The sequence below is a fragment of the Aspergillus niger genome (assembly GCF_000002855.4).
Source record: "Aspergillus niger supercontig An08".
Taxonomy (NCBI): Eukaryota; Fungi; Ascomycota; class Eurotiomycetes; order Eurotiales; family Aspergillaceae; genus Aspergillus; species Aspergillus niger.
Genome location: NT_166524.1, coordinates 2,362,528 through 2,385,693, shown reverse-complemented (window position 1 = coordinate 2,385,693; position 23,166 = coordinate 2,362,528). Strand labels below are relative to the sequence as shown.

General features: G+C 48.1%; 8 protein-coding genes across 8 annotated transcripts; 5 read left to right on the top strand and 3 right to left on the bottom strand.

Annotated features, from left to right (window-relative positions):
• Positions 1–655: 655 nt before the first annotated feature.
• An08g10040 (uncharacterized protein) lies at positions 656–3,420 on the top strand (the record flags this gene model as incomplete). Its single annotated transcript, XM_059749346.1, has 6 exons — positions 656–1,195; positions 1,273–1,581; positions 1,637–1,837; positions 1,889–2,107; positions 2,165–2,419; positions 2,488–3,420. The coding sequence occupies 6 exons, from the start codon at positions 656–658 to the stop codon at positions 3,418–3,420; spliced, it is 2,457 nt and encodes an 818-aa protein (XP_059604154.1).
• A 714-nt stretch (positions 3,421–4,134) lies between these two features.
• Positions 4,135–4,608, top strand: An08g10030 (uncharacterized protein; the record flags this gene model as incomplete). Its single annotated transcript, XM_001393074.3, has 3 exons — positions 4,135–4,298; positions 4,363–4,486; positions 4,555–4,608. 3 exons carry the CDS (start codon positions 4,135–4,137, stop codon positions 4,606–4,608), a joined length of 342 nt encoding a protein of 113 aa, XP_001393111.1.
• A 281-nt stretch (positions 4,609–4,889) lies between these two features.
• An08g10020 (uncharacterized protein) lies at positions 4,890–5,927 on the bottom strand (the record flags this gene model as incomplete). The annotated part of the gene is made up of 1 exon (XM_001393073.1): positions 4,890–5,927. The coding sequence occupies one exon, from the start codon at positions 5,925–5,927 to the stop codon at positions 4,890–4,892; it is 1,038 nt and encodes a 345-aa protein (XP_001393110.1).
• A 481-nt stretch (positions 5,928–6,408) lies between these two features.
• Positions 6,409–7,193, bottom strand: An08g10010 (hypothetical protein; the record flags this gene model as incomplete). Its single annotated transcript, XM_001393072.3, has 4 exons — positions 6,409–6,531; positions 6,656–6,703; positions 6,754–7,070; positions 7,136–7,193. The coding sequence occupies 4 exons, from the start codon at positions 7,191–7,193 to the stop codon at positions 6,409–6,411; spliced, it is 546 nt and encodes a 181-aa protein (XP_001393109.3).
• A 2,870-nt stretch (positions 7,194–10,063) lies between these two features.
• Positions 10,064–11,865, top strand: An08g10000 (uncharacterized protein; the record flags this gene model as incomplete). Its single annotated transcript, XM_059749345.1, is given in 3 exon segments — positions 10,064–10,158; positions 10,211–10,922; positions 10,976–11,865. Coding segments are annotated over 3 exon segments (1,697 nt in total), but the record flags the coding sequence as incomplete, so codon positions are not given.
• A 1,453-nt stretch (positions 11,866–13,318) lies between these two features.
• On the top strand, positions 13,319–14,807 carry An08g09990 (uncharacterized protein; the record flags this gene model as incomplete). Its single annotated transcript, XM_059749344.1, has 5 exons — positions 13,319–13,824; positions 13,881–14,009; positions 14,130–14,220; positions 14,534–14,574; positions 14,696–14,807. 5 exons carry the CDS (start codon positions 13,319–13,321, stop codon positions 14,805–14,807), a joined length of 879 nt encoding a protein of 292 aa, XP_059604152.1.
• Positions 14,808–15,687: 880 nt separating this feature from the next.
• An08g09980 (uncharacterized protein) lies at positions 15,688–17,374 on the top strand (the record flags this gene model as incomplete). Its single annotated transcript, XM_059749343.1, has 4 exons — positions 15,688–15,712; positions 15,833–16,106; positions 16,184–16,299; positions 16,419–17,374. The coding sequence occupies 4 exons, from the start codon at positions 15,688–15,690 to the stop codon at positions 17,372–17,374; spliced, it is 1,371 nt and encodes a 456-aa protein (XP_059604151.1).
• Positions 17,375–17,919: 545 nt separating this feature from the next.
• On the bottom strand, positions 17,920–21,544 carry An08g09970 (uncharacterized protein; the record flags this gene model as incomplete). The annotated part of the gene is made up of 2 exons (XM_059749342.1): positions 17,920–20,835; positions 20,933–21,544. The coding sequence occupies 2 exons, from the start codon at positions 21,542–21,544 to the stop codon at positions 17,920–17,922; spliced, it is 3,528 nt and encodes a 1,175-aa protein (XP_059604150.1).
• Positions 21,545–23,166: the final 1,622 nt, after the last annotated feature.

Genomic DNA, 23,166 nt, shown 5'->3' with positions numbered 1-23,166 from the left:
TTAATACAGTTGATACTACGTTATTGTAAATAAGTTGCCATAAAATGCTGGCAGGTATCTGTTACAGCTACATACTTGCTTGAAAATGCTAAACCAAACTGCTATCTGCTACTACTGTGCTGCCGCAAACTGATATCTAGAAGCCTCAAAAGTAGCATGAACAACATCTACCAAGCTGTGAACCGTCCACATCACTAATTCGACGCCTTGACCCTTTCTACATGAAAAGTACTGCTAAGGGTGCACAGATGATGCTGATGTCTGTCATTTCATCGATGGGAGCAACGAAAAGCCGTTACTGTGTGGTAGGACAAAACACATTGCAATTTGATCCTCAACCGAGCGGTGCGTGATGTATAGGCAACTTTACTCAAAACATTACCGTAAGCTTGTTTAACTCACTGTGATGGGGTTCATAGAATTGCTTTCGTTCACACTGGACATTTTGTTTCCAACACGTGAGCTCCCTCGGTGACAGCAAGTATACCATGCTTTCCCCATGTGATGGATTGTGCCAGTCGTTGCTTCCACTTGTTAGCCAGCATAACTACTCTTGACACAAGTGCTCTATTGCGCTTTTGGTCTTAAAGCATGACCTGTTCCTAAGCTGACATCGTCACTTGAAGTTTGCTCACTTCTCCACACAGTCTGCACCATGGAAGAATCCAAGGATATGGGCGATCCTCCCTTGCTGATCCTAGAGAAGCCCGAATATGAGGTGGAGATAACTGCAACGCATCCTATGCCAGTGGACCCTGTGGCTGCATTCAAGCGTTGGATGAATAGCTTCCGATCCCGAAGATGCTGTCCCCCACCCGAAAGATACGTCGAGGGTTGGCCAATGGAAGTCAAGCCAGATGACCGAGACCTTCTACCGGACTTGCTACCCTCGAATGAGTACCAGGAAAAACAATGGGAGTCCTTGTCTCCCCGTTCGTCCAATCTTGGAACCGTTAAGACGGCTACTCTGAGCATTACTAGCCAAAGTGTGGTACGGTCGAGGGGAACTACACAGAGCACAACAAATCAAAGTATAAGGTCCGATGCTCGTGAATCGCTAGACAGCATCAGACCCGCGTTGAATTCCTCAATAGATGAGGAAGCCCAACACAGGGCCATTAAGAGGCGACGTGTTCTCCGAGAACTGATCACTACCGAATGTGACTATATATTCGGCTTGAAAGCACTTGCGGATGTATGATTCTTCTCCAACTGAAGCATAGCCACGTGCTGCTCATCGCAGATAGCTAACATGATGTCCTCTGATCATAGGCCCTTTTCATATTTTCTGCCAGACCAGAGATTTACCACAATGTTCAACAGATCCGAGACACGCATGAGAACTTCCTTGCTCAGATTCGAAAGCTGACACCCATATCGAATTTGGCAGCGGCTGAGTTCGACAGTCTGATGCCTCGGGGGATTCACAAGCGTTTGAGTGCAATTGACTTTGGTTTGAGGACTTTGCATGCTAAATCTCTGCGATCACGCAGCTTTAGGGCTTCTATGGATTCCCGTCTCAAAGCCTTGGCTGCGGAGACAAAAGAAGCTTTGCAGGTTGCGCTAGAAGTCGGAAACTTGGTCAGATTCTCCATAAGCTCTACCAATTTGTCAACTACTAACTTGACATGGGTAGTCGGCGTCTTTCACAGCATACAGATTATTCTGTAAAAACTATGGCTTGCTCACAGTGGACGTTAACTTTCTCCGCCAGTCTGTACCGGATTGGCGTATATTCGACCAGGGTATTGAAGCTCTATCAAAATCGGTAACATCGTTGGAACGGCAGACAAAGGAGGAAAATAGAGCTATGTCTTTGAATGACCTTCTGATCAAGGTCGGGGATACACGTCCCTTAGTTATGATTCTGGATACTGACGATTAACAGCCGGTTCAGCGTCTGTGCAAATACCCTTTGCTGCTTGAGGAATTGTTACGATGGACACATATCCAAGACGACCCATCTGCCCATGACGGCATCCGACAGGTCCTCGAACAAGTCCGCGCGGTGGTGTGCGAAGTAAATCAAATTACCGACAACCCTGTTAGCAAGGCACTAGTGAAGCAGACGTTTTTGCTACAGAGCTTCATGGACCTATCAGCATCGGTAAGTATACCACGTCTCCCTACAGGATATGGAAATTGAGGTGATTTGAATCCATAGAACACGATCGATAACATCTACAAGCAACTGGGTCCTTTGAGCCTCTGTGGGGTTCTTCACATCACATACCAGACACCTGAGTATATTACGGGAGGATACATGGTCTGCATTCTATTCACCTATCATTTCGTGATTGCCAAACCAAGCAATGACTACCGAAGGCTTCAGGCATTAGCATGCCTGTATATTTCTGACATGAAGATCGATTCAATCAGAAACGGAGAAGGTGAGGAAGCTGCCTATGACGGTCGCCTTGTATGCTGAACTCTGCGATAGGTCTTCGTTGCTATGGCTGTTTGTTCTCGTGGAAACTGGTTTTCCAGTCTCTGGGAAAGAACTATGAATTGGTGCTCAGTGCTTCGTCAGCACGTGAAGAAAAAAAATGGGAAACTGAGATGCTCAAGTCTGCGGCCGTATTAACTGACATACCGAAGTCAGTAGTGGCGAAGCTGAAAGAATACTCATTCCTGTCTCTGGAGTTGGCCCCATTGAATTGCGGCAACGGTCCCCTGCCTCTCTTACCTCGCCGGCCATCTATGCAGGCACTGGCTACGTCGCGGACTCTACCAGATTCACAGAACATCATAATCAAAAAGACGCATTGTCCACAAAAACTCCAGATGACGGAATCTGTGGACGGGGAAATCGAGCGGCCAAAGATGTCTTCCTTGTGTCCAGCGCTTATACTGACCGCCAGGAGACAAGATCGGATACTGCTAGAACGTGCCATTTCTTCTTTCTACACGCGGGACGCTCTTCCATACCCTGGAATGACTCTGGGCAAGGGGGACATTTTTCATAGTCCTGGGTCCCTTATGAGACACCTGAGCCGCCGGCCGGGATTGTACCGACGCTCCAGCTGTGTGAGCCTCAGCACCGGAGGACATCCTCTTAAGTCTACTACAGAAGTGGCATATTCAGATGAGATAAAAGACCCTAGGAAGCTTGCAAAGAGTCAGGAGAAGAGTTTACGAAATGTATCTAGAGGCAAGCCAACAACTCCGGAGACAGACAAGGGACCTATCTTGCCGCGACATAGCAAGGAAAGCATTAGAAGGTCCAAGACATGGAAAGGGAAAGGGGGACCGAAAGCGACGTTCAAGGCTGAGATCATTCCGACCAGTAATGGCAACAAAGGAACGGAGACTCCCGACGGCTGTTCCTTGAAGGCATCTGCTATCCGGAGAATGTTCAATTCGATGTCCTCCCGACGAACGAAAAGACAGGGTCGCATGGGGCTTGGAAGTGGAGTGTGATGGAGGTGATGATGCAACTTGTGTGAGATTCACTGCAGTATTGCATCAGATGGCCAGGTACAAGTGTGTGGAATATGTATGGGGTTCTTAGGGATTCGTGTCGATTCTGAGGCGAGTGGGGGAGGAGAGATTGACCGGGGCGAAGCGAGACGTAATTAGTAGCATTAGCGAGCCAGAATGTCCGAAATGTCAGTGACTGGAATGATGATGATGCCGATGAGGGAATTGAATTCCATAGGGAGCCATGTTTCTCCACCGGGTGAACCAGAAGCGCAAGAGCGACTGCAGAGCATCCGCAGCATCAGTCGATGATGACGTCGGTGCTCCCGCCGCGACCAGGGCATCACTACACCCGCCTCGATGTATTTAAAGGCCTGTGTTATTCGGGAGAAGGAGGAATCAAATTAAATCCCATCTACTCAATTATCAAACGAACTCTCTACTAGCTATAGAAATACCCTTTGCACAACTTTCCTCACTTCAATTGCTCTTCCTGCCACTGTTTGCCCGCCTTTGTCTTCCGGTAGCATCGTGGTGACGTCATCTGCCCTCACCTCTCACGACACTCTTCAACTCACTTCATCTCAACTTTCCCTCTTCTCCATCCTCCTAGTCATTCGACAGATCATCGTCTCTAGCAGCTTCATTGAAAGAAACTAGATCGTTCTTCCACCTTTGTCTCAAAACAACTACAAACCACTACATACTACCAAGATGCCTCGCCACAACGACCCCACCTCCAAGATGTTCTACAAGGGAGCATCCGACGACTTCATCGTCTTCGTCGATGACCACGACGCCCTGAACAGATGGCGTGGTGACCGCTCAGTCCCTCTGGCGGATGTTCTTAACGGCTGGAAGATCTTTGTTACTCACAAGTAAGTCCTTGTCGTCTTTATGCCCTCAGCAGTGAAAGCAGAACTAACCAGCACTCACTTCTAGGCACGGAGCCCAAGGCGTCCTTGACGGAGCTAGCAAGGCTAGTCTCGAGAATGAATTCGGAACTGCCAATGAAGACGACGTTATAACCCAGATCTTGGAGCGCGGCGAGTACCAGTCTACTATTGTATGTTGCTTTGCTTTGCTTCCCTTGACCGTTCATGAGGAATAATGCTGACTGATCTGTGATACTAGGCTCGCGAACAACAAGGTGATACCAACTTCCGTAATGGACCTGCTTTCCGATAGATTCGTGCATGTTATTACGCCCTTGCTGGCTGGCTGGCTGGCCGTTCCCCCCTTGATCCCTTGATGGGTGGCGTGATGTGCAGAGGGGCAAGGATTGATAGTAGCATGATATCGACTGATCGAGCACATGATTATGCTTTTACTAGCGGATGAACATGATGCAGTGTAACTTTACCTTTCCTAGCTATCTCCCTAGGAAAAGAGGGTAATTGATAAATGAAATGAATGAAACATATATGGTTAAATCTATATTCTATTACCGTAGCGGAAAGCTTCTATATCTATTCTACTTTAGTATCATCACCACCAACTTCCACCTTCTCCCTTTCCCTCTCCCATACTTTCCTCCTCTCACAAACCCACCTCCCCAACTCATCCCAAACCTCCCTCTTCTCCTGCAACGACATCCCCGCCGCCAACCCACTAGTAGTCGTAGCCACAAACACCCTGGCCCCCTCCCACCCGCCTTCACCACCCACTCTCCCCATATTCATCTCCAAATCCTGCCACCCATACCTAAACTCTTCCTTCCTAATCCCCCGTCCAACCTTAACCCTCCAAACCGCCTCCCAGATACTCTTGCCCACAAGACACACCACTTCCGGTCTTTTCTCCCTCACCTTCTCTTCCAGAACCGGTACTCCTGCATCCATCTCCTTCTTGCTGAGCATACTCGCGTCCCGCGTCGGACGCTCCACAATATTCGTGTTGCCGATGTTATATAGTTCGGGAAGTTTGTATGTATCGGAGGGTGGGTGGCGGATGGGTGTGATCCCGGACCAGTGCAGGAGCTTCCAGAAGAGGTTGCTCGGGTGTGCGTAGGCGTAGCCTGTTACGCCCGTTAGAACCCCCGGGTTTACACCCACGAGGAGGAGGGTTAGGTTGGGTGGGATGGTGTCGACGAGGAGGGAGTCTGCTGCTGAGGAGGTGGGGGGTGTGGGTGTGGGGGTTTTGCGTGGGCGTGGGGAGGAGGTAGTCGTGGTGGTGCTGGTTGGGGTTGAGGTGGAGGAGCGGGAGCGCGAGCGGGTTATCCGTGTTATGAGTGCTGTTGGTGGTGTGGTTCGTTTGCGTTTGAGAGGAGAGGAAGTGCTGGTAGTGATTTGTTTCGTGGATGGGAGTGCTGGTGGCGCTGATGATGTGGGTTTTGCTGTGTGGAAGTATTGATTAAGACGACCACCAAAGCTGGTTTTTCTGTTGACGGGGACGTCGTTATCGTCGTAGTGTTCTTCATTATGAGCTTCATTGTCGTGACTGGGGGTTGTAGAGGGTATTTGGATCGCGTCGATGTCCTCGCGAGGACTGTCTTCGACTAGGGGCATGCTGTTTGCTAGCTGGCTGGCTGGCTGGCTGGCTGTAGGACTGGTGCTGAGAAAGTTGTCTGTGTTAGTGACAGTGATGCTGCAGATATTCGACCGGTTAGTGATGTTGATAGATTTATATAGGCATTATTTCAGGGGATCGCTAAAAGCTTTTCCTTGGTTGCTGGTGATTTGCCTCATCTCTTGTTCCTCGGTCTGGAGCGCTCCAGACGCTTAACCGTTTTGGGTATTATTGGACACGGGATCACGTGGATTATTTTTGCCTCAGTAAAGTGGCAACCAGGCATCAATAAAAGTACTGTGGATATGCCAGATTGGGCATAAGTACCAATGGTACATTGTTGTTCCACAGTGCAAAGCATTACTTGCACATAAATTTGGCATGTCGGGGGGGCCTCTTTTGTCGACTACGGATCATATGGGTGTGTTGTACAAGACATTCTGTACGATATATATTTTTCTGATTCCATGTAGAAATGAACTATAATACAGACAGATACATGCACTCTGGCAATCCAGGTAACAGAGTCCATATTTGCATAACTGCCACACAATCCAGGTCAATAGCTGGACAGTCATCACTGACTGAAAGAGGACCTTTTATCTGTCCCAACTCCAAGAAACACATATTACCGATATACTAGCACTGCTGGGTATCGTTTCATAAAATCATATCATATCGTGGTCGTTAAGTGTAAGGTGCCGTGTTGGTACAAGTCATGCTATACCTTGTATTCGCTTCGCTTCGGGAGTGTCCATGGGATAGGGCAAACGACCTATTGTCGGTTAGCCATGACATTGATCAAGTCGGTCGCAGAATACATACCTCGCCCTCGCTGTAGGCCCAGAAATACACCCCGATTCCAATAAGGTAGTACAGAGCAGGGTCCGTGCCCTGGTAGAGGAGCATGGAGAGTAGAGCGCTGAGGGGATAGAAGATCAATCGGAACTCGATGCTGCGGTGCGCGAGGGAGCCGGCAACATATTTCAAAGGCCATTCCCATGCAAGGCCGAGTAGGCCCAAAAGGAGGTTGAGAATTTGTAGCACAGGGACCGGGTTCACAGCGCCATTCAAATTGTCCGTCATAAAATCCCAGAACACCTTCGGCCAGATGAAGCCTTCGATCGCACCGCCGATTTGGTCTATAGATCCAGTCACGCAGATTAGCGTTGAAAGATGAAGTGGATGAAAAGGGACTTGTACATACAAGCTGAGGCTGTGAGAATAATAAGTCGCGCCCAGTGATTTTTGATGAGCCTTCCCATGGTAGGCAGACTCTGGAGTATAGCGGGGAGTTCAAGCGTCTTCCGTCCGGCGAAAGAGCTAGTTACTCAAGTTTAGACACAATGCTGTTGTCTCATAAACACAAGGATTGCTTTTTCGACCGTTGGTTAGCCCTCAACCATCCACCCGATCAATCAATGCCGTGTGTGCTATGCTCGTCACGAATGACATGGCAGGTGGAGTAATGGGACGTCAGTCAAGGTTGGTAAAGTCTTCCCCGGCAGTTTGCTGGTGAGGAGAAACAGTGTGTAGGACGGATAAGCTTTAAATCACAACAATCACATCACCACATAAACTTAATGCAAGAAGGAAATAGTGTGGGTTGAAATAATCATGTACTGCATGACAGAGCAAACTTCAACTGACAGACCAGGTAGTGATGGTGGCCATGGAGGGGGGAAAAGAGCAGGAATACATAGCTTCCGGCGCCAACGGATGAGACCACCTGATTTGCATCTTCTTCACGATAGGCCGACGCAACGGAGTCGCCGTCCTCCGCGCTTCCCCCTCTCAACGCCTGTGATACGTGGATGCGTTTTATCAACCGCTCTATTTTCAAGTCCAATCAGCTACAATGCCCTGCTGGAAGCGATCCTGACCCCCTTGACTTCTTCACGAGAACAACTCATGATTGGATGTGGGCGCTCGGTGTAGCGTGACAGTGCGAATGATCCTGGGAGCTTGGATGCTGGAAGCCCCATTTGGGCGCTTCGTAGCACACGATGCCAGCCATTCAGAACCAAAAGCTGACCAGCCAAACGGGGTGTGATGCACTAGCGACCTGACGGGGCGTGACGGTGGAGCGGAGGATGCAGGAGATTTGCGGCAACACACTTTAGCGGCCGATGCATCTCTGTCAGTTCCACGTTCCGTCCTCTCTGATTGACCCGACCAGCCATGGCGCTCTTTTGATGGCGGGCTATCTTGTGAAGACTTTGAGAAGCGGGGAAATTGGTGCCCAGGTAGTTGGTCTCTTCTTTTTCCCCCGTCCTTGTTGTGATCTCCAACGGGCGCCTACTGATGCGACAGGGAACCGCTACACAGCCATAAATACCCGCTGGCACGTCGACTATTTCGATTTCAAGAATACGCCTACTAGAAGAGGTACTGCGCAAATAAAAACCCAAGATAAACGAAGGATGTCTTGATCACAGGGAGACGTATACTGGAAGGAAGGCTGCTACTAGACAACTCACCGTCTTTTCGCAGGCCACTATCACTCAAGATAATTATAGCACTGTTAGCACTGTTCCTACCCACACGGTCCGAGTGCCAATCTGGTCGTCACTAGATGTGATGGGAATCTCAACCGTGCAGGGCCAAGAACTTAAACTTATGCCCCAGCAATATCGCCTGACTTCCCTGCTCAACCCACGCCAAGGACTCGCCCTCAGGAAATGCCAGGGTCTTCCATTCAAATTCCGGAGATGATTCTGCTTTAGACTAGTACCTGGATCATGAAAGTCTCGGCTCAAAATGTGAGAGCTATATTTGGTAGCAACCGGACCTTAATCTGCAAGTCGAGTCATTCTCCTGTCTGTCCAGACTGCCACAGAGGTGCGCTCCCCATGTCGATGGCCGCTTTGACCGCGTGTGACGGGATGCGCGCCTGCATAACGCTTCTCATAGGCTGGAATTGGCCGAGACTCCACACTTCACAGAACGAATCAACGGAGCAGCTGGAGAAAGACAGAAGAGTCGACTATGGATTTACGGGCCATTGATAGCAACTCACAATCCCGGTGCCACATGGTAAGGTTAGTGGCGGATGCCGGGAGATGAGGAGTTGGCAGTAGATTGAGAAAGACGGACTTTGAGCGACTTGACTCGCTATATCCTATCATGTCACTACTAAGTGCGCCAATCGAGCGCGACAATTTACGAGTCCACCGCAAAGGAAAACTCAATAGGTTGTGTGATTGAGACGCACACCAGGTGGTGGCCTTGAGATACGAGTGGAAGGATCATCTATCCAGTTAACGGAGGACGGTCAGACTCGAGCTCTCTTCACCAAAAAGCTGGCGCATCAGGCGATGGTTAATGCCTGACGGTCTTTTCTCCATCCCATTCTCGCTTGAGCCCTGTAAACGGTAAGTTGGGGGATAGTGGTGTCCAACCGGGCGATCCGCTCCCTGCAGGCTATCCTAGCGGCGCCATAAGTCCGCACAGCGCAGGGGTTGGGGTAAATATAGAAGCAGAAATCCTGATCCTCGTGTCCCTCATCAGTTCTTCCCCTCCTTTCTGCAACCAAAACCGTATCTCCGGGTACCAGACGCTTGACACAGGATTCTCAACTGACATCAACCCCACACCAGCCTACTCAGGAACTACCCTTCAGGACCTAGGCCCGTTTAAAATAAGAATGATATAATCGGACCTGATCCTTGTTCCTCGATTGGTCCCGGCCTTCTGCGATCGTCGGCTTTTACCGCATCCTGAACCTTTGGCCATTGACTCTAGCACCTGAGAAATCATATTCATGAGCCATTATTTTCGATAAGCTAAGGGGAAGCCTGTAATCTCTGTGAGTCCCTTGGACTTCAGGTGGCCTACCGCTCCTTTCAGCGTCCAAAGCGCCTTATCTACTGGGGACACAGGCTGTCGCTCTGCGCAGGCTTAACTTACTGCATGCTTGGAGCGAAGCGCCAGCTTTCGAGGGAGGATTCTATTTATGGATTCCTAGAGTAGTGTCCGCCAAATCACTCCTTTCACTTATGGTACGGGCGCCTTCGAAAGACACCCGGAAAAAAGCGCACCCAAAACATCCACTCCTTTGGAAAGAGTCATTGCTGGTCAATGATAAAGTCCGGCTAAAAAAGTCACTACATGCTTATACTGCCCGGATATCATGATGGAACATGCTTGGGGCTCATACGTTACTGCGTCAAAGGTTTGGTTCTACTCCATCTTCTGGGCGCTGCATTTTGTCATCTTTGCGGTGGGATGGTAAGTCTGAAGATCTCAGATGACCGCCTGTATATGTACTGAGAATCTTTAGGTACGTCCAGGCTTCGGACCAGAGGCTGGCTACGCTCAATACTCTGCAGTATTCCGTTTGGATATCACGAGGCGCTGGACTGGTGTTGACATGCGATGCCACCCTCCTACTACTGCCCATGTGCCGAAACCTTGTCAAAACCATAAGACCTAGGGTACGATGGCTACCACTAGATGAAACAGTATGGTTTCATCGTCAGGTAGCTTATGCCCTTCTGCTTTTCACCATAGTCCATGCGGCGGCCCATTATGTGAAGTAAGCCAATCCATACGACAACGAGGCTACCGTTCTAACAAAAGTAGCTTTTACAACGTCGAAAAAGATCATATCCGGCCTGTTAAAGCCGTGCAAATTCACTATACAGAAGCTGGCGGAATTACCGGACATGTCATGCTCCTTTGCATGATGCTGATGTACACCACGTCCCATCAGCGCATTCGGCAACAGTCCTTTGAGACGTTCTGGTATACGCACCATCTTTTCGTACCGTTCCTTTTAGCCTTATATACACATGCAACCGGCTGCTTCGTGCGAGACACAACAGAGCCTATCTCGCCTTTCGCTGGTTCTAGATTCTGGAACCACTGCTTAGGCTACGAAGGCTGGAGATGGGAACTAGTGGCCGGAGGATTGTACATGCTTGAAAGGCTGTACCGTGAGATCCGAGCACGACGCCATACTGTTATTCTAAAGGTGGTTCGTCATCCGTATGGTAGGTTCGACACCGGCCGATATGAGCTTTTGTATCCTAACATCGATACCCAGATGCTATGGAGATTCAGTTTCGCAAGGATAGTATGAAGTATAAGGCTGGCCAATGGCTCTTCATCCAGTGTCCTGATGTATCCAGCAACCAATGGCATCCCTTCACAATTACGTCCTGCCCATTCGATCCATACATTAGCATTCACGTTCGCCAAGTCGGTGATTTCACTCGTGCATTGGGTGACGCACTAGGATGCGGACCAGCGCAGGCCAGAGATATGGAAGGACTCGACCCGCTGGGAATGTATGAAGTCGCCCTGCATAACGGACAAAAGATGCCTAGACTGCGGGTTGATGGACCATACGGAGCTCCAGCCGACGATGTCTTCGACAATGAGGTGGCCGTCCTCATCGGGACGGGAATAGGTGTCACACCATGGGCATCTATCCTCAAGAATATTTGGCACCTACGGTCCGACCCTAAATTAGCCGGCCGTCTCCGTCGCGTCGAGTTCATTTGGGTCTGTAGGGACACCTCGTCTTTCGAATGGTTCCAAGCCTTGCTCTCCTCCCTTGAATCGCAGTCGGCGGCCGAAGCAGAGTTCAGTGGGAAGGCCGAGTTTTTGCGCATTCACACCTACCTCACACAACGACTAGATGATGATACAGCCGCTAATATCTTTCTCAATTCAGTCGGTCAGGCTGTCGATCCACTTACAGAGCTGCGAAGTAGGACGAACTTTGGCCGTCCAGACTTCAAACGCCTTTTCACTGCTATGCGTGATGGTCTACAAGACCAAACCTATCTATCAGGTGTCCATGGAAATTCAACTACGGAAATTGGAGTCTACTTCTGTGGTCCCAATGCTGCGGCCAGGCAAATTCGAGAGGCGGCCATGTCCACCTCAACGAGGGATATCCGGTTCAAATTCTGGAAGGAACACTTCTAAAGGGCGAGTCCTCGTCGCCGGGACTCCGTGTTTAGGGAGTCGAAAAGATGTTGAAGGTGTAATTGAAAGTACCAAGCTCACGATACGAATTAATGACTGACGACTCTCTTTAACTTCGTTTGGCTGTTGCATGTAACTAGATGTATCTATTCTTTGATATGCAGTATCGTGTACTATACGTCTCATGTGTGTCCATCCACTTGTTTTACTGCAGCGTGTGAATGCTAAAGCAATGACCATAGGGTCACGGGACGTAAGGCTTCCCGTCCGTTCAGCCGTACAAGTACGTAAGCTACATATTGAACATTGCACACTGGAAGATGAACCTTTTGTACGGAGAAATTGATGCTTTATAAATGAGCAATACTAAGTCGGACATTCGTGGCTTCTATGGGAATATTCGACCGCCTTCTGGGACGGTTGTTGTGAAGAGGCTGCGTCATCCACAAAACACTGACCGGCCTAGCTTGTACAGCCGTCGGCAGGCAGTTCCCTAGCTCAGCACAAACTTCGAACGCCAGCCGATGGGATATTTCTATGACGAAACCGAGATTACTTGCGGGACGGTCAAGCTAGGAGGAACGTGCGGTATATGAAAGAAGGGCGGTCTGCACTCGCCCTTGATGTGTCTGAAAGGACGCAGATCAGTGGCACAGAAGTGTCCGAGGTACATAATACATGTCGCCGGCGGACGGCAAGGAATCGGCCTGGGAACACCCCCAACTAGTTCACCTACAATCAAAGTAGAACGTTATAAAGTATGATTTATAGGACTCAGTGAATGGATTCTGGCCTCACTGCAGGGAAGCGACTGCAGAAAACAGACGTATATCTCACCGCCACCCCCAAGCATCAATCTGACCGGCAGCTGTTTCAGCGCGAGAGCGAAGGGATGAATGGATGAGTTACTGATATAGACCGGCCGAACTTTCCAGCCCCCGGAATGAATTGAAGAGGATAAGCTACTCACTACGGATCAAGCACTGCTTTTCTTTTCGATTTCCCCTATGATGGAGCTGACTCCGTTGTTTTGGCTCATGCTGTACGCTGAATATACCGCACCCTATTGCTGTTGCTGCTAACCAGGCAAGGGGCTGGCATCTTGTCAGACGGATCCCACGTCTTTATGGATACATGCGAATGAAACCAATCGCCGTACCAGAGAACCCTCAGATGCGATCGGATTGTGTCAGCGTGATAATACCCACCATTGGCGCACCCGTAGATCTCATACCTCGGCTCCACGCAATGCTGGACAACCACCCCAGGGAGATTATCATTGTCACAACAGCAGCTTTAATCGGAGAATTGAAAGAAGTTCTCCAGCAATTCATTCTGACGGAGCAAATGCGCAAAATTCAGGTTCTCGACATTCCGTTACCCAATAAAAGAAACCAGCTCGCTCGCGGTATTCAAGTAGCCACAGGAGAGATCATTGTGCTAGCGGACGATGATGTTTAACTGGAGTAAGGACCTTTTACGACAAGTGCTCGGCGTCTTGGAATTGGAGCCCAAAGTTGGTGGCGTCACAACGCTGATAGCAGCACACGGCTTGGACGCTCGAGATCCAGAAACGATCACGGTGTGGGAAGCTCTTGAGTCTCGACGCATGAGCATGCGCAATATCGACATTGCAGCCTCCAGCTGGCTTGATGGTAGTCAAACAGTTCTTACTGGGCGGACTGCAGCTTATCGAGCCCGTATCTTAAAAGACCCAGAGTATCTATCTGCTTTTACAAACGAGCACTGGCTTGGGAGATATCGCATGCATTGCGGCGATGACCAATTCGCTACCCGCTGGCTGTTGAATCACGGTTGGGAAGGTCGTATCCAGACAGGAGCTACGATCTATAGCGAGGCCCTCTGCGACAGCCGGCATATCAAACAGACCCTACGATGGGCAAGAAATGGGAAGATCTCGAGTGCGAAGCGGATTTTCTCGAAACGCATGTGGAAAGAGTCAGTTATCCCATGCCGTCTTACGTTCATAAGTTCAATAATGACAAAGCTACCAGATACCCATGGCTATCATTACTTACAGCTCAAACCGTTGTCGCCATGATAATTCAAATATGGCGTCTCTCATTTCTGGTGTATAGTTTCTCTGACCCATGGCTTCTAATTGAAAGGCTTTTCCGCCCAAGGTAAAGAATCTGGCCCTGATGCTGCTGATTGGACATCGCTAATCCATCAAGAATAACGTTTTTGCTCGGGTTCTACATACCAGTATTTCTTGAACATATTGCATACGGAATTGCTCACAGATGGTATCTCAGGCATTTAGGGGCCCAGATCGTGAAGGATTTCTTCCAGCACTATTTTGTTACTTTCTATACAACGATAACACTTCATGCAGTAAGTTTCAGCCTAAGGATTGACTAGCGCCAGTATTGATATGTTATAGAATCATTGGGGCTCCCGGGACGTTGATTGATGCGAAACAATAATACATGCGCTGCCAGGAAAGTTGAAAGTGTTATCGACAATTATGCTCATTCCAACACCAGGCGGGCACGTTGGAGGATTAACCCTTCAAAAACCCCCATAGCAAATACTGCTTTATGCCTATATCATAGTATCCCATACCAATTCTGACATAAAAGTAGTAGGAAATAGTAGGATATCAAATTTAAGAACAGCTGCCATCTCCTTTCTATATTCGAAATAGCTCTGTTTCACCCCGGCATTAGATACTAAAACAATTACAGAGTAAGTTGATGCAGCCTGAGGACCAGCATAGAATACTTCGATGGACTAATAGACTTCATATAATAATACCAAAGGAAATCAATGGAATTAGAAAGTGATGGATGATTAAACACCAGTGGAGCTTAACCTCCGGGGAAAGCGCGTCGCGCGAGCTGATACACAAAAGTCATCCGCTGCGACTACAAGCTAAGCATGTAGACAATGCAAGGAGACAGGTCCTTGCGTTAGCCTAAACTCAAGTATGCTACACGATAGCTCAACTCCCAGGAACAAGACCAATCACTTCTTTCTGTGATCTGTGATCTCATGCATGCCTTAATCAGGACTGCCGATGCATTGACAGAGTAGCGGTGAGTCAACAAGGGAGGTATCAAATTAGCTAATGTTCATTGCCAAAGAATTGTCTATGAAGGGTCTCAGATATAGTAGCTTACAGATTACAGGTCAAAATGGGTTCAGTTCGACGATCGCCTGCTCTTCTTACGCCCTATACAAAGAAAGGTAGCGTGGAAGGCTCATAAAAAGGGAGGTGGGGGAGGGAAGGCAGTCTATCACAGCAGCCTCTAATCTCTGCAGCCGAGATGTGGATGTTCAATAAACATAAGGATCTGGGTATCGCGTATAGGACGCCACACAGCAAAGACTTTTCTAGAAAGGGCTCACCATTATACTCCTATCTGTTGCAGATTAAAGTTACCGGTGACTGGAGGAAGCTGTCATTGAGCAACTTCTCATGCTTATCGGTTATTGTAGACATTTCTGGAAAGACATACAGTGCATATGATGTTTCAACTGCAGGCAAGCATTCGTAGTAACCACCGATGGCCACGTTGAGATACTACAGAATATAGGGATGCAGGGCCTCTCGCCCCCATCCCTTGATGTTTCTTTACAGCCGTGTATACCTACCTCGCTTTCTGTTATCCTTATCCTCATCGAGCGGCCGCTGTATTTTCAAAATCTACATACGATCATATGGATGTGCTTTTGCTTGTGTCAACATCTCAATAATCTCAGATCATTGAACAAGAGAACACGTACTATAAACAAACGTTGGAGCGCCTGACAAAAGACAGTAATGGGTTCCAACTGTCTTGGAGATATGCCGAGACAATGGCTACAGGGCAACTGTCAGAAGGTGTGTATGATTGGCGCGGGCTAGGTGGGTAAGTCGGGACCAGCAGTTACTACCTCCATGGATGACCATATATACTAATTGCTCATATTTCTCTTGCTTCAGGTGCATTGACAGCAATAGCTTTGGCTTCTAAAAACCCCTCTGTGCAATTCAATGTGGTCGACAGGGATGCCTCACTAATTGCGGTCTGGAATTCAGACCACATCCCCATATTTGAGCCTGGCCTCGAAGATATAATATTTGAGGACGGCGAAGCCAATGACAAAGCACACTGTGATTCGCTGCACAATCATCAAGGCCGGCGGACAAGAAGGCTTGCTAACATCTTCTTCTCTGCTGATATTTGCAAGCACATTCTCGACGCTCATATTATTTTTATCTGCGTTGACACCCCGTCAGAAGTTACTGTAAGTTCCACCATATAAGATTTTGGAACATGTTAGAGGTTCTAAATGACTAGTTTCCTGATAGCGATGAGATTAGAGGGCTTGACTTGAAGAATTTAGAGTCTGCCATCAATTCAATTGCGCAGCTATCAAAGGGGCACAAAGTCATAGTCCAGAAAAGTACTGCACCTAGCGGCATTTGTCGATGGATAAAAAGCACGGTGTGTACTTCTCTCCTTGAAAGTATTAGAGTAGCGATTAAGGATATAAATGACTAATTAATCCATAGTTAAAAGAAACCGCTCCCCCAACGGCTTCATTTGACATAGTATCGAGTCCAGAGTTTCTAGCTCAAGGCACCGCTATGCAAGATCTATTGAACCCTAATCGGGTGGTCATTGGCTATGAACCAGCAGCGGATGGCACTACTCCTGAAGCAGTGAAGACTCTGACACGCTTGTATACTCCATGGGTGCCCAAGGAACGGATTGTCACGACCAACACATGGTCATCCGAACTAGCCAAGATTGCCTCCAATGCCCTTATTGCCCAGCGCATCAGCAGCATAAACTCCCTGAGTGCTGTCTGCGAGGCGACTGGCGCAAGTGTCACCGAGATCTCTCGGATTGCTGGACTGGATCCACGGATTGGACCGTTGTGTCTGCGAGCAGGATTTGGATTTGGTGGCTCTTGTTTGCGTAAAGATGTTTGCTGCTTGATCTATCTAGCTCGTGAGCTCGGATTGTACGATGTGGCTGAGTACTGGCGGGGTGTGATCCAAATCAATGACTCTCTATCCGCACGCATCACGCAACGAATAATGTCATTTCTGCCCCCTGATGTGACAGGGATGGAGACGAAGGCAGCCGTCCTTGGTTTCTCTTTCAAGAAAAACACTACAGACATCCGAAATACTACCGCGACCAATCTCGTTCGAGACTTGCTCGGCAGTGGAATACGAGTCAATATCTTTGATCCGCATGTTCCAAGACAACGCATTGAAAAGGCATTGATGTTACAGTGTGGTGCCGCTCATGTGAATACCGCTGTGGTAGAGCGCGCAGAGGCGGCATGTGAGGGTTGCAGCATTATTGTGTTGCATACCGACTGGGATGAGTTTCTAGGCACCAGTGTGGATTGGAAGGGAATTGTTGCTCGGATGCGGGAACCAAAGTTGTTCCTGGGGCCTCCTGGGTCATTCGACGCATACAAGATGAAGCAAAATGGGTTTACTGTTCTGGAGGTGGGGAAGCCATTATCAAGGGAGATGAACTGAGCATTGGCGTAACGGTAAACTGAGAAGTGACAGCACCTTTATTGTCTTAGTGAGTGGGTCCGAAGACAATTCTTCAGTTCAATGTTCTTTTCAATGGACGATATCTCTTATGCGTGTACGATGGTAGATAATGTAGTCTATAGGGAGCTACGGCAACTTTCCACCTAGTGCTACTCCATACCAATGGTAGTATTCTAGACCTGGAAATGGTTGACTAGTCGGTGGGTATTGCTATTTACCTAGAAACAAGAAGATCATTATGATTATTACTTCTGTAGAGCTATGAAAGATCTAAACGCACTACTACCCGAAGGGATCATACCTTTCTATTGACCTAGTTGGTCGTGGGCTGTGATTATATACATGGTAGAAGCGTTTGCACTCATCATTAGCAATTTAATATGTAGTATGTACTGGGGGAGGAGGAAGAAGAACCGAAGGGGAGAAAACAATTAAAGACCCCATTCACCTTCGTAACAGCTGCTCCGAATTTGAAGGCTGATACAATATTCACAAAGTGAGATTTGTGGTGCCACTCTCTATATCTATACATTCCATTTCTCTTGCTCCTCTTCAAGATCCTCCAGTGACCATCTGAGACGAGTGAAATCGCGATACAAGGTCGTTGACTCTGGAGTTGTTCGCAAGCCCTCCTCTATGAGCTCACGAGCATCTTCGAGATCTTTTAACTTGGATTCACGCTCATAGCGAACGAGTAAACATTTAGATAGCTCACGGAGACATATATTACCCCGGTATTCTGTTGGTAGTCGGAGTTCCTTTGCCTCTTGAGCCACCTCAATTGCCTGATGTAAATAGCCTGGCTCGTCGGGATACTTCAAAGCAGCTGTCATCAACCAGTAAGACAATGTGTGAAGGGCATTGGAATATCTTGGATTCTTCTTTGACATGCCATGTATGGCCTCCTGTGCACATTCCACAGCCCTGCGTAAATCATCTTCTTGGGGCTGCTTCGCCCTTTCGAATCGGTACCCAAACCAGATTGCCAAAGAATGACAGAATAGCTGTTTGTCTGCCTGGCTCAGATCGGGGGTGTGAGCCAGGGCGTTCTCGGTATCTTCAACTGCCTGATTGGTGTCGTCAAGGTTAGCAAAGCCAGCGCGCTCATGCAATGCCCTAGCTCGGTCAATGCTACCGCATGGTGTCACCTGCATCGCTCTTTCGACAACTTCCGACCAAGTATCCCAGAGCTCACTTTCGAAAGGCTCACTGTAGTGATAGAAGCCGAGTGCCCGGCTTAGGTTAACAAGCATCCTACCAAGCCTAGGGTCTGTTTCTGGCGTCTGCTCGATCACGTCAGAGGCAATTTCTGTTGCGCAAGTAAGGTCGGCATGTGAACCGAATTTAATGAATCTCAAGACTAGGCCTTGGCACATGTTGTTGAGAGCGTCTGTCATGTCCCTACTTCCTAACTGCACCATGCTCCGGAAAAGCCTCGCCTCTGCCTCAGACGGAAAGCCAGAGCAACAGAGCATGGACAATGCGACATCAAAGGATAGGCCATAATATTTTTCTTGAAGCCTTTGGAACACTTCGATAAGGGTTTCAGGATTTCTTTCCTCTTTGGTATTCATTTCGTGCAGATGAAAAAGCCACTGACAAAACGCATATTCCCCAAGCGGAAATGTGTCCCAATACCATTGTTGATGCTCGAGCTGGTCATAGAGAGGAAGGTGGAAGAAATCCCCAACAGACTTTATCTCCGGTCGCTGATTAAATGGGGCGGAGATATAACGCATGCAACTGTTGAGTATCGTCTCATGGCAGGACACAGTGCTGATCGATTGTAGCCAGGCGGGTCTTTTATCCTGCTTCGGGCTCTCTTGGCCCTCCTGTTCTGGTAGAAGATAGTCCTTAACGGTTTGATGAATGAAGTAGATACGGTCATTATATGTCACCAGTAAGAAGTGACATCGCTCCAAAATGTCTGCTTTGAATAAAAGTGGGTTGAACTCATCTCCACTCTCAAAAGCCTCGTCATCCATACCAACCTTTAAGGCTATTTCCATTTCCTCGACAGTTAAAGGCCTCTGCGCGGCCAGGACAATCGCAAGCATAGCTCTCACTGCGTCACGATCTTCTTCATCTATCGCGTTCAGTAGCTCAGTGTAGGCAGCATAAACCGATTCTGGGATATTCTCGAAATCTTTGATCCAAGCCCTCACCGAGCTTGTCATGCCCAGCTTCTTCTTATCCAGAACATCAAAAAGCAAGTTGACGAATAGATACGTTTGATCCCCTTCAATGCGTTTTCTGAGCCTTTCTCGAAGTTGAAGACAAACGGACTCATCTCCGATCTTCCGTTTCTGGATGAACTTCTCCAGACGTTGACTCCCAACAGACTGGATATCCCTCGAAAGAAACTCCTGACATTGCTTATCCTGATCGAGGTCCAAAATAGCATTCATCACAGGGCCGAAGTCGTCAATAATGTCACTTAGTGGACGGGCAGTGCAGAAGAGCTTCATAGCGGGGATATTGAAACCATGCAAGTGCTGAAACAATTTCTCCCTTGAACCAGGCTCACACTCATCTAAGGCATCAAGAAGGATAACGATACTATTCGGTTCAGCCTTCAGGAGCACTTTATGAAGAAGCCCCCATAGAAGACGGAAATTCGATCGTATGTCGCCCGGGTCTTTGTTGAGAATATCTTCTGCCACATGGACAATCCAGTCCGGACGATTCTGAAATAATTGATACATAATGTGACAAAGAGCAATATTCATGTTATTTTGCTGACCACCGCGATCTTTGAAGAAGAATGAACAAACTGCAGGTCCACCTGGCTTTGATAACGTTTCGTGGAGAGATTTGGCCAGCACCGATTTTCCAGTACCGGGGTTGGCCACCACAAGCAGAGAATGAGTCGATCCGGATTCCCATTCTTGATAGATTCTATGGCCACGGAAACCTTCGGTTGTCCCAGGCAAAGGATGACTGATAGCCTCGTAGTAGGCATGATACGCATCGATATTGAGATGGGCTTGGTCGAGCCTAAACTTCGCGATAAGCTTCGACTGTTGCCTGACTGCAAATTGTCTGTTGAGTTCTGATGCCAAGCCATCCTGCATTTGTACTGAGGTAGATCTGATGCTTTTGAGTACGTCCAATACTTGTGTGCGAAAATCGATCTTCATGTACTTTTGCACCTCGCTTTCAGCTTCCTGGATATCCTTCAGTCTATCCTCCCAGGATGAGCCCAGCCCCACAAAAGTCTTGGAGAGAGTTCTGAACTTGTGATGGCATTCTCGCAGAGTCAAGAGTTGAAATTCAATAATGAGCCTGTATAGCTCTATGATTGCCTCTCTGAGAGGGATCTTGAACTGCCGGAACTGCTGGGGAGACTGCCAGATTTCGGATTTCAGAAGCTCAACCAAGTGGGCATACCATGGAAGTTTCGCAATGATGTAGAGGAGGCCATTATGATTCGCATTGATCTGATCACTGTATTTGACAAGCTTCGTTCTATCAGTCCTCATCTTTGAAGCGATGTCATGATCTAGATTGACCTACCGGAGTTAATACTAAACATACCCCCGTCCAGGCAATAGAGGCAGGTGGGTAAACAGTAAGCACGCTCGAGATTCCGTCTTTGGTCGAGTTGAACACTTTGGAGAAGGTGTCAAATGCTTTGATATCTGCTGCGTTATCGCTGCTTTCCTTGACCAATTCCATCATCAATTTCTGGCGACTTTCCCCGTCTAGAGCGGCAATTTGACGTGTTAGAGGCATGTGATTGTTGTCGACGTCGCCAGCGTCAGAGTCCGTTGTAGCCGACGGGAGTTTTGAGCGGACCAATTTCTCATATTCCATCACAAGTCTCTCCAAGCCCTTGCTGCGTATGCGACCGTAGGCCTCTTCCCAAATGTCTTCTACATCTGGTATTTCCTGTTCATCAATAAGGGTAAAGATAGGATCGCTCTGTCCCTTGGACTCGATTTCACCGGGTTCATCTTTGGAGCTATGGCGATCAGATTGTGAGCTCTCCACTTCCTTTCCTGCTTCGCCAAAGGACTGGTTTGATTTCTTGACGGGAGTTGATGCTGATGGTTGGGAAGTGTCGTTTCCAAGCAAACCTTTGTGTTTGCTTCTTTTTCTTCTCCTGAATCGTGATTTGAGACAGGCGCGCCACTTGGGTTGACCCATTTTAGGGCAATATTAGGAAATGCAGATGATAGAGGCGAGAAAGAATGAGGATGCACTTGGAGAGGAAAGAGCAATCGCTGTGAAATTAAGTACGGACGCCCTGCCATTTTTGCTTCTTTTAGCTAGCACTACGAACGATAGCCCAGCGCGTATATCCTTGTCTATATGTGACGTGTTCCTATTCGTGGATTCTTAGTGTGGTCTACTGTACGGCTGACTTGCACTCAGAATGGCCAAATCGTGCTCACTCTCCCCATAGAAAATTCCAACTCGATACTGGATGTACCTACAACTGATGGAAATCGGCCAAACATTCCGCCAATAGAAGAAAGAGCTCGTCTTGCGTATCCCAGTAGCCGCATATTCATATTAAAGCTGATTGGGATAAATGTATTGATGCTGGCTTCTCCATAGCCACTTCATCAGAGTAGGCTATCAAACAGTGTCGGAAGACTCTGAACAGAATAAGGCATTCATTCCCTTCTTCTATCAGCCGCTTATTATTGCACGAAAAACTTTCAGAGACCCACAGCAGTCTTGTGCTTGAGTATTTTAAGTCCCGCCAACCGTCGTCGGTTCTATCGCCCATTTTCAGCTCTGGCGAGGACAATCTAATGCGGGGTAACCCTGGCGACGAGTAATTGGGCCGCAAAATGATGCGTTTGCCTACCTCCACTTTGCACCCAATGACCGAACAGAAACACCCAGTGCTGGTCGATCTTATCCCTGGTGGGTAACCATTTCTGCACCAAATCGGCCCTTTCGCTCAAAAGGGACATCCACGGGTCCTTGTATATGTTGTACATCGTTTCTGAATAGCGAACTTCCTGGTCTCCCACGAATGCAAGTGATGATACCTAATTTATTCTACCGACATGCTATAGCTTACCCCACGTGAGCCTGAATCTTTCCTCTTGCCATGGCCCACTGCTGCTTCGCCACATCCCAATTGCTAAGGTACCTCCTAGTCAAGGGAAAAGTGACCCTCTTCGACTCTCCAGGCTGAAGATGCACTTTCTCGATTCCGCGCAGGATATTAATAGGTGAAGAACCACCCGTAGTAGCCTGAAGAAGGTTCAAGTACAGCTGGGGAACAGCAGCACCAGCTACTCGTCCTGTGTCCTTTACCGTTGCAGAAATTCAAGTTCTGGAAGGAACACTTCTAGACGGCGAGGCTCCGTGCTTAAGGAGTCGGAAGGACAGATAGGTGAAAACGGAAGCACAAGCTTGGGATACGAATTGATGACTGACGACTCTCTTTGTTTTTTTGCGCCTTATGGCTAGGATCTTACATAGTGGGGCTCGATCAAGTACGAGAATACGAATTGTATTATACTGTATTAAACGACGATTTAAACAGCGAGTTAATGGCTGGCACCTCCTAAAGCGAAAATGTCCCTTGAAATGATAACTTAAAGAATAGTTTGGTCAGAACCAAGCAGGACAAACATCTCACCAGCTATACTATTCCCAGTACCCATAAGAAAGCCTTCTGTAGACAAGTTCCGTCATCAGTCATAAACCTGTCTCCTGATTCTCCTTCCATATCATCTATGCTAGAATCATTCTAGACCCTGTCAAAGATAACTGGACACGGAATCCTCGTTGTAGGGCCCCTTCAA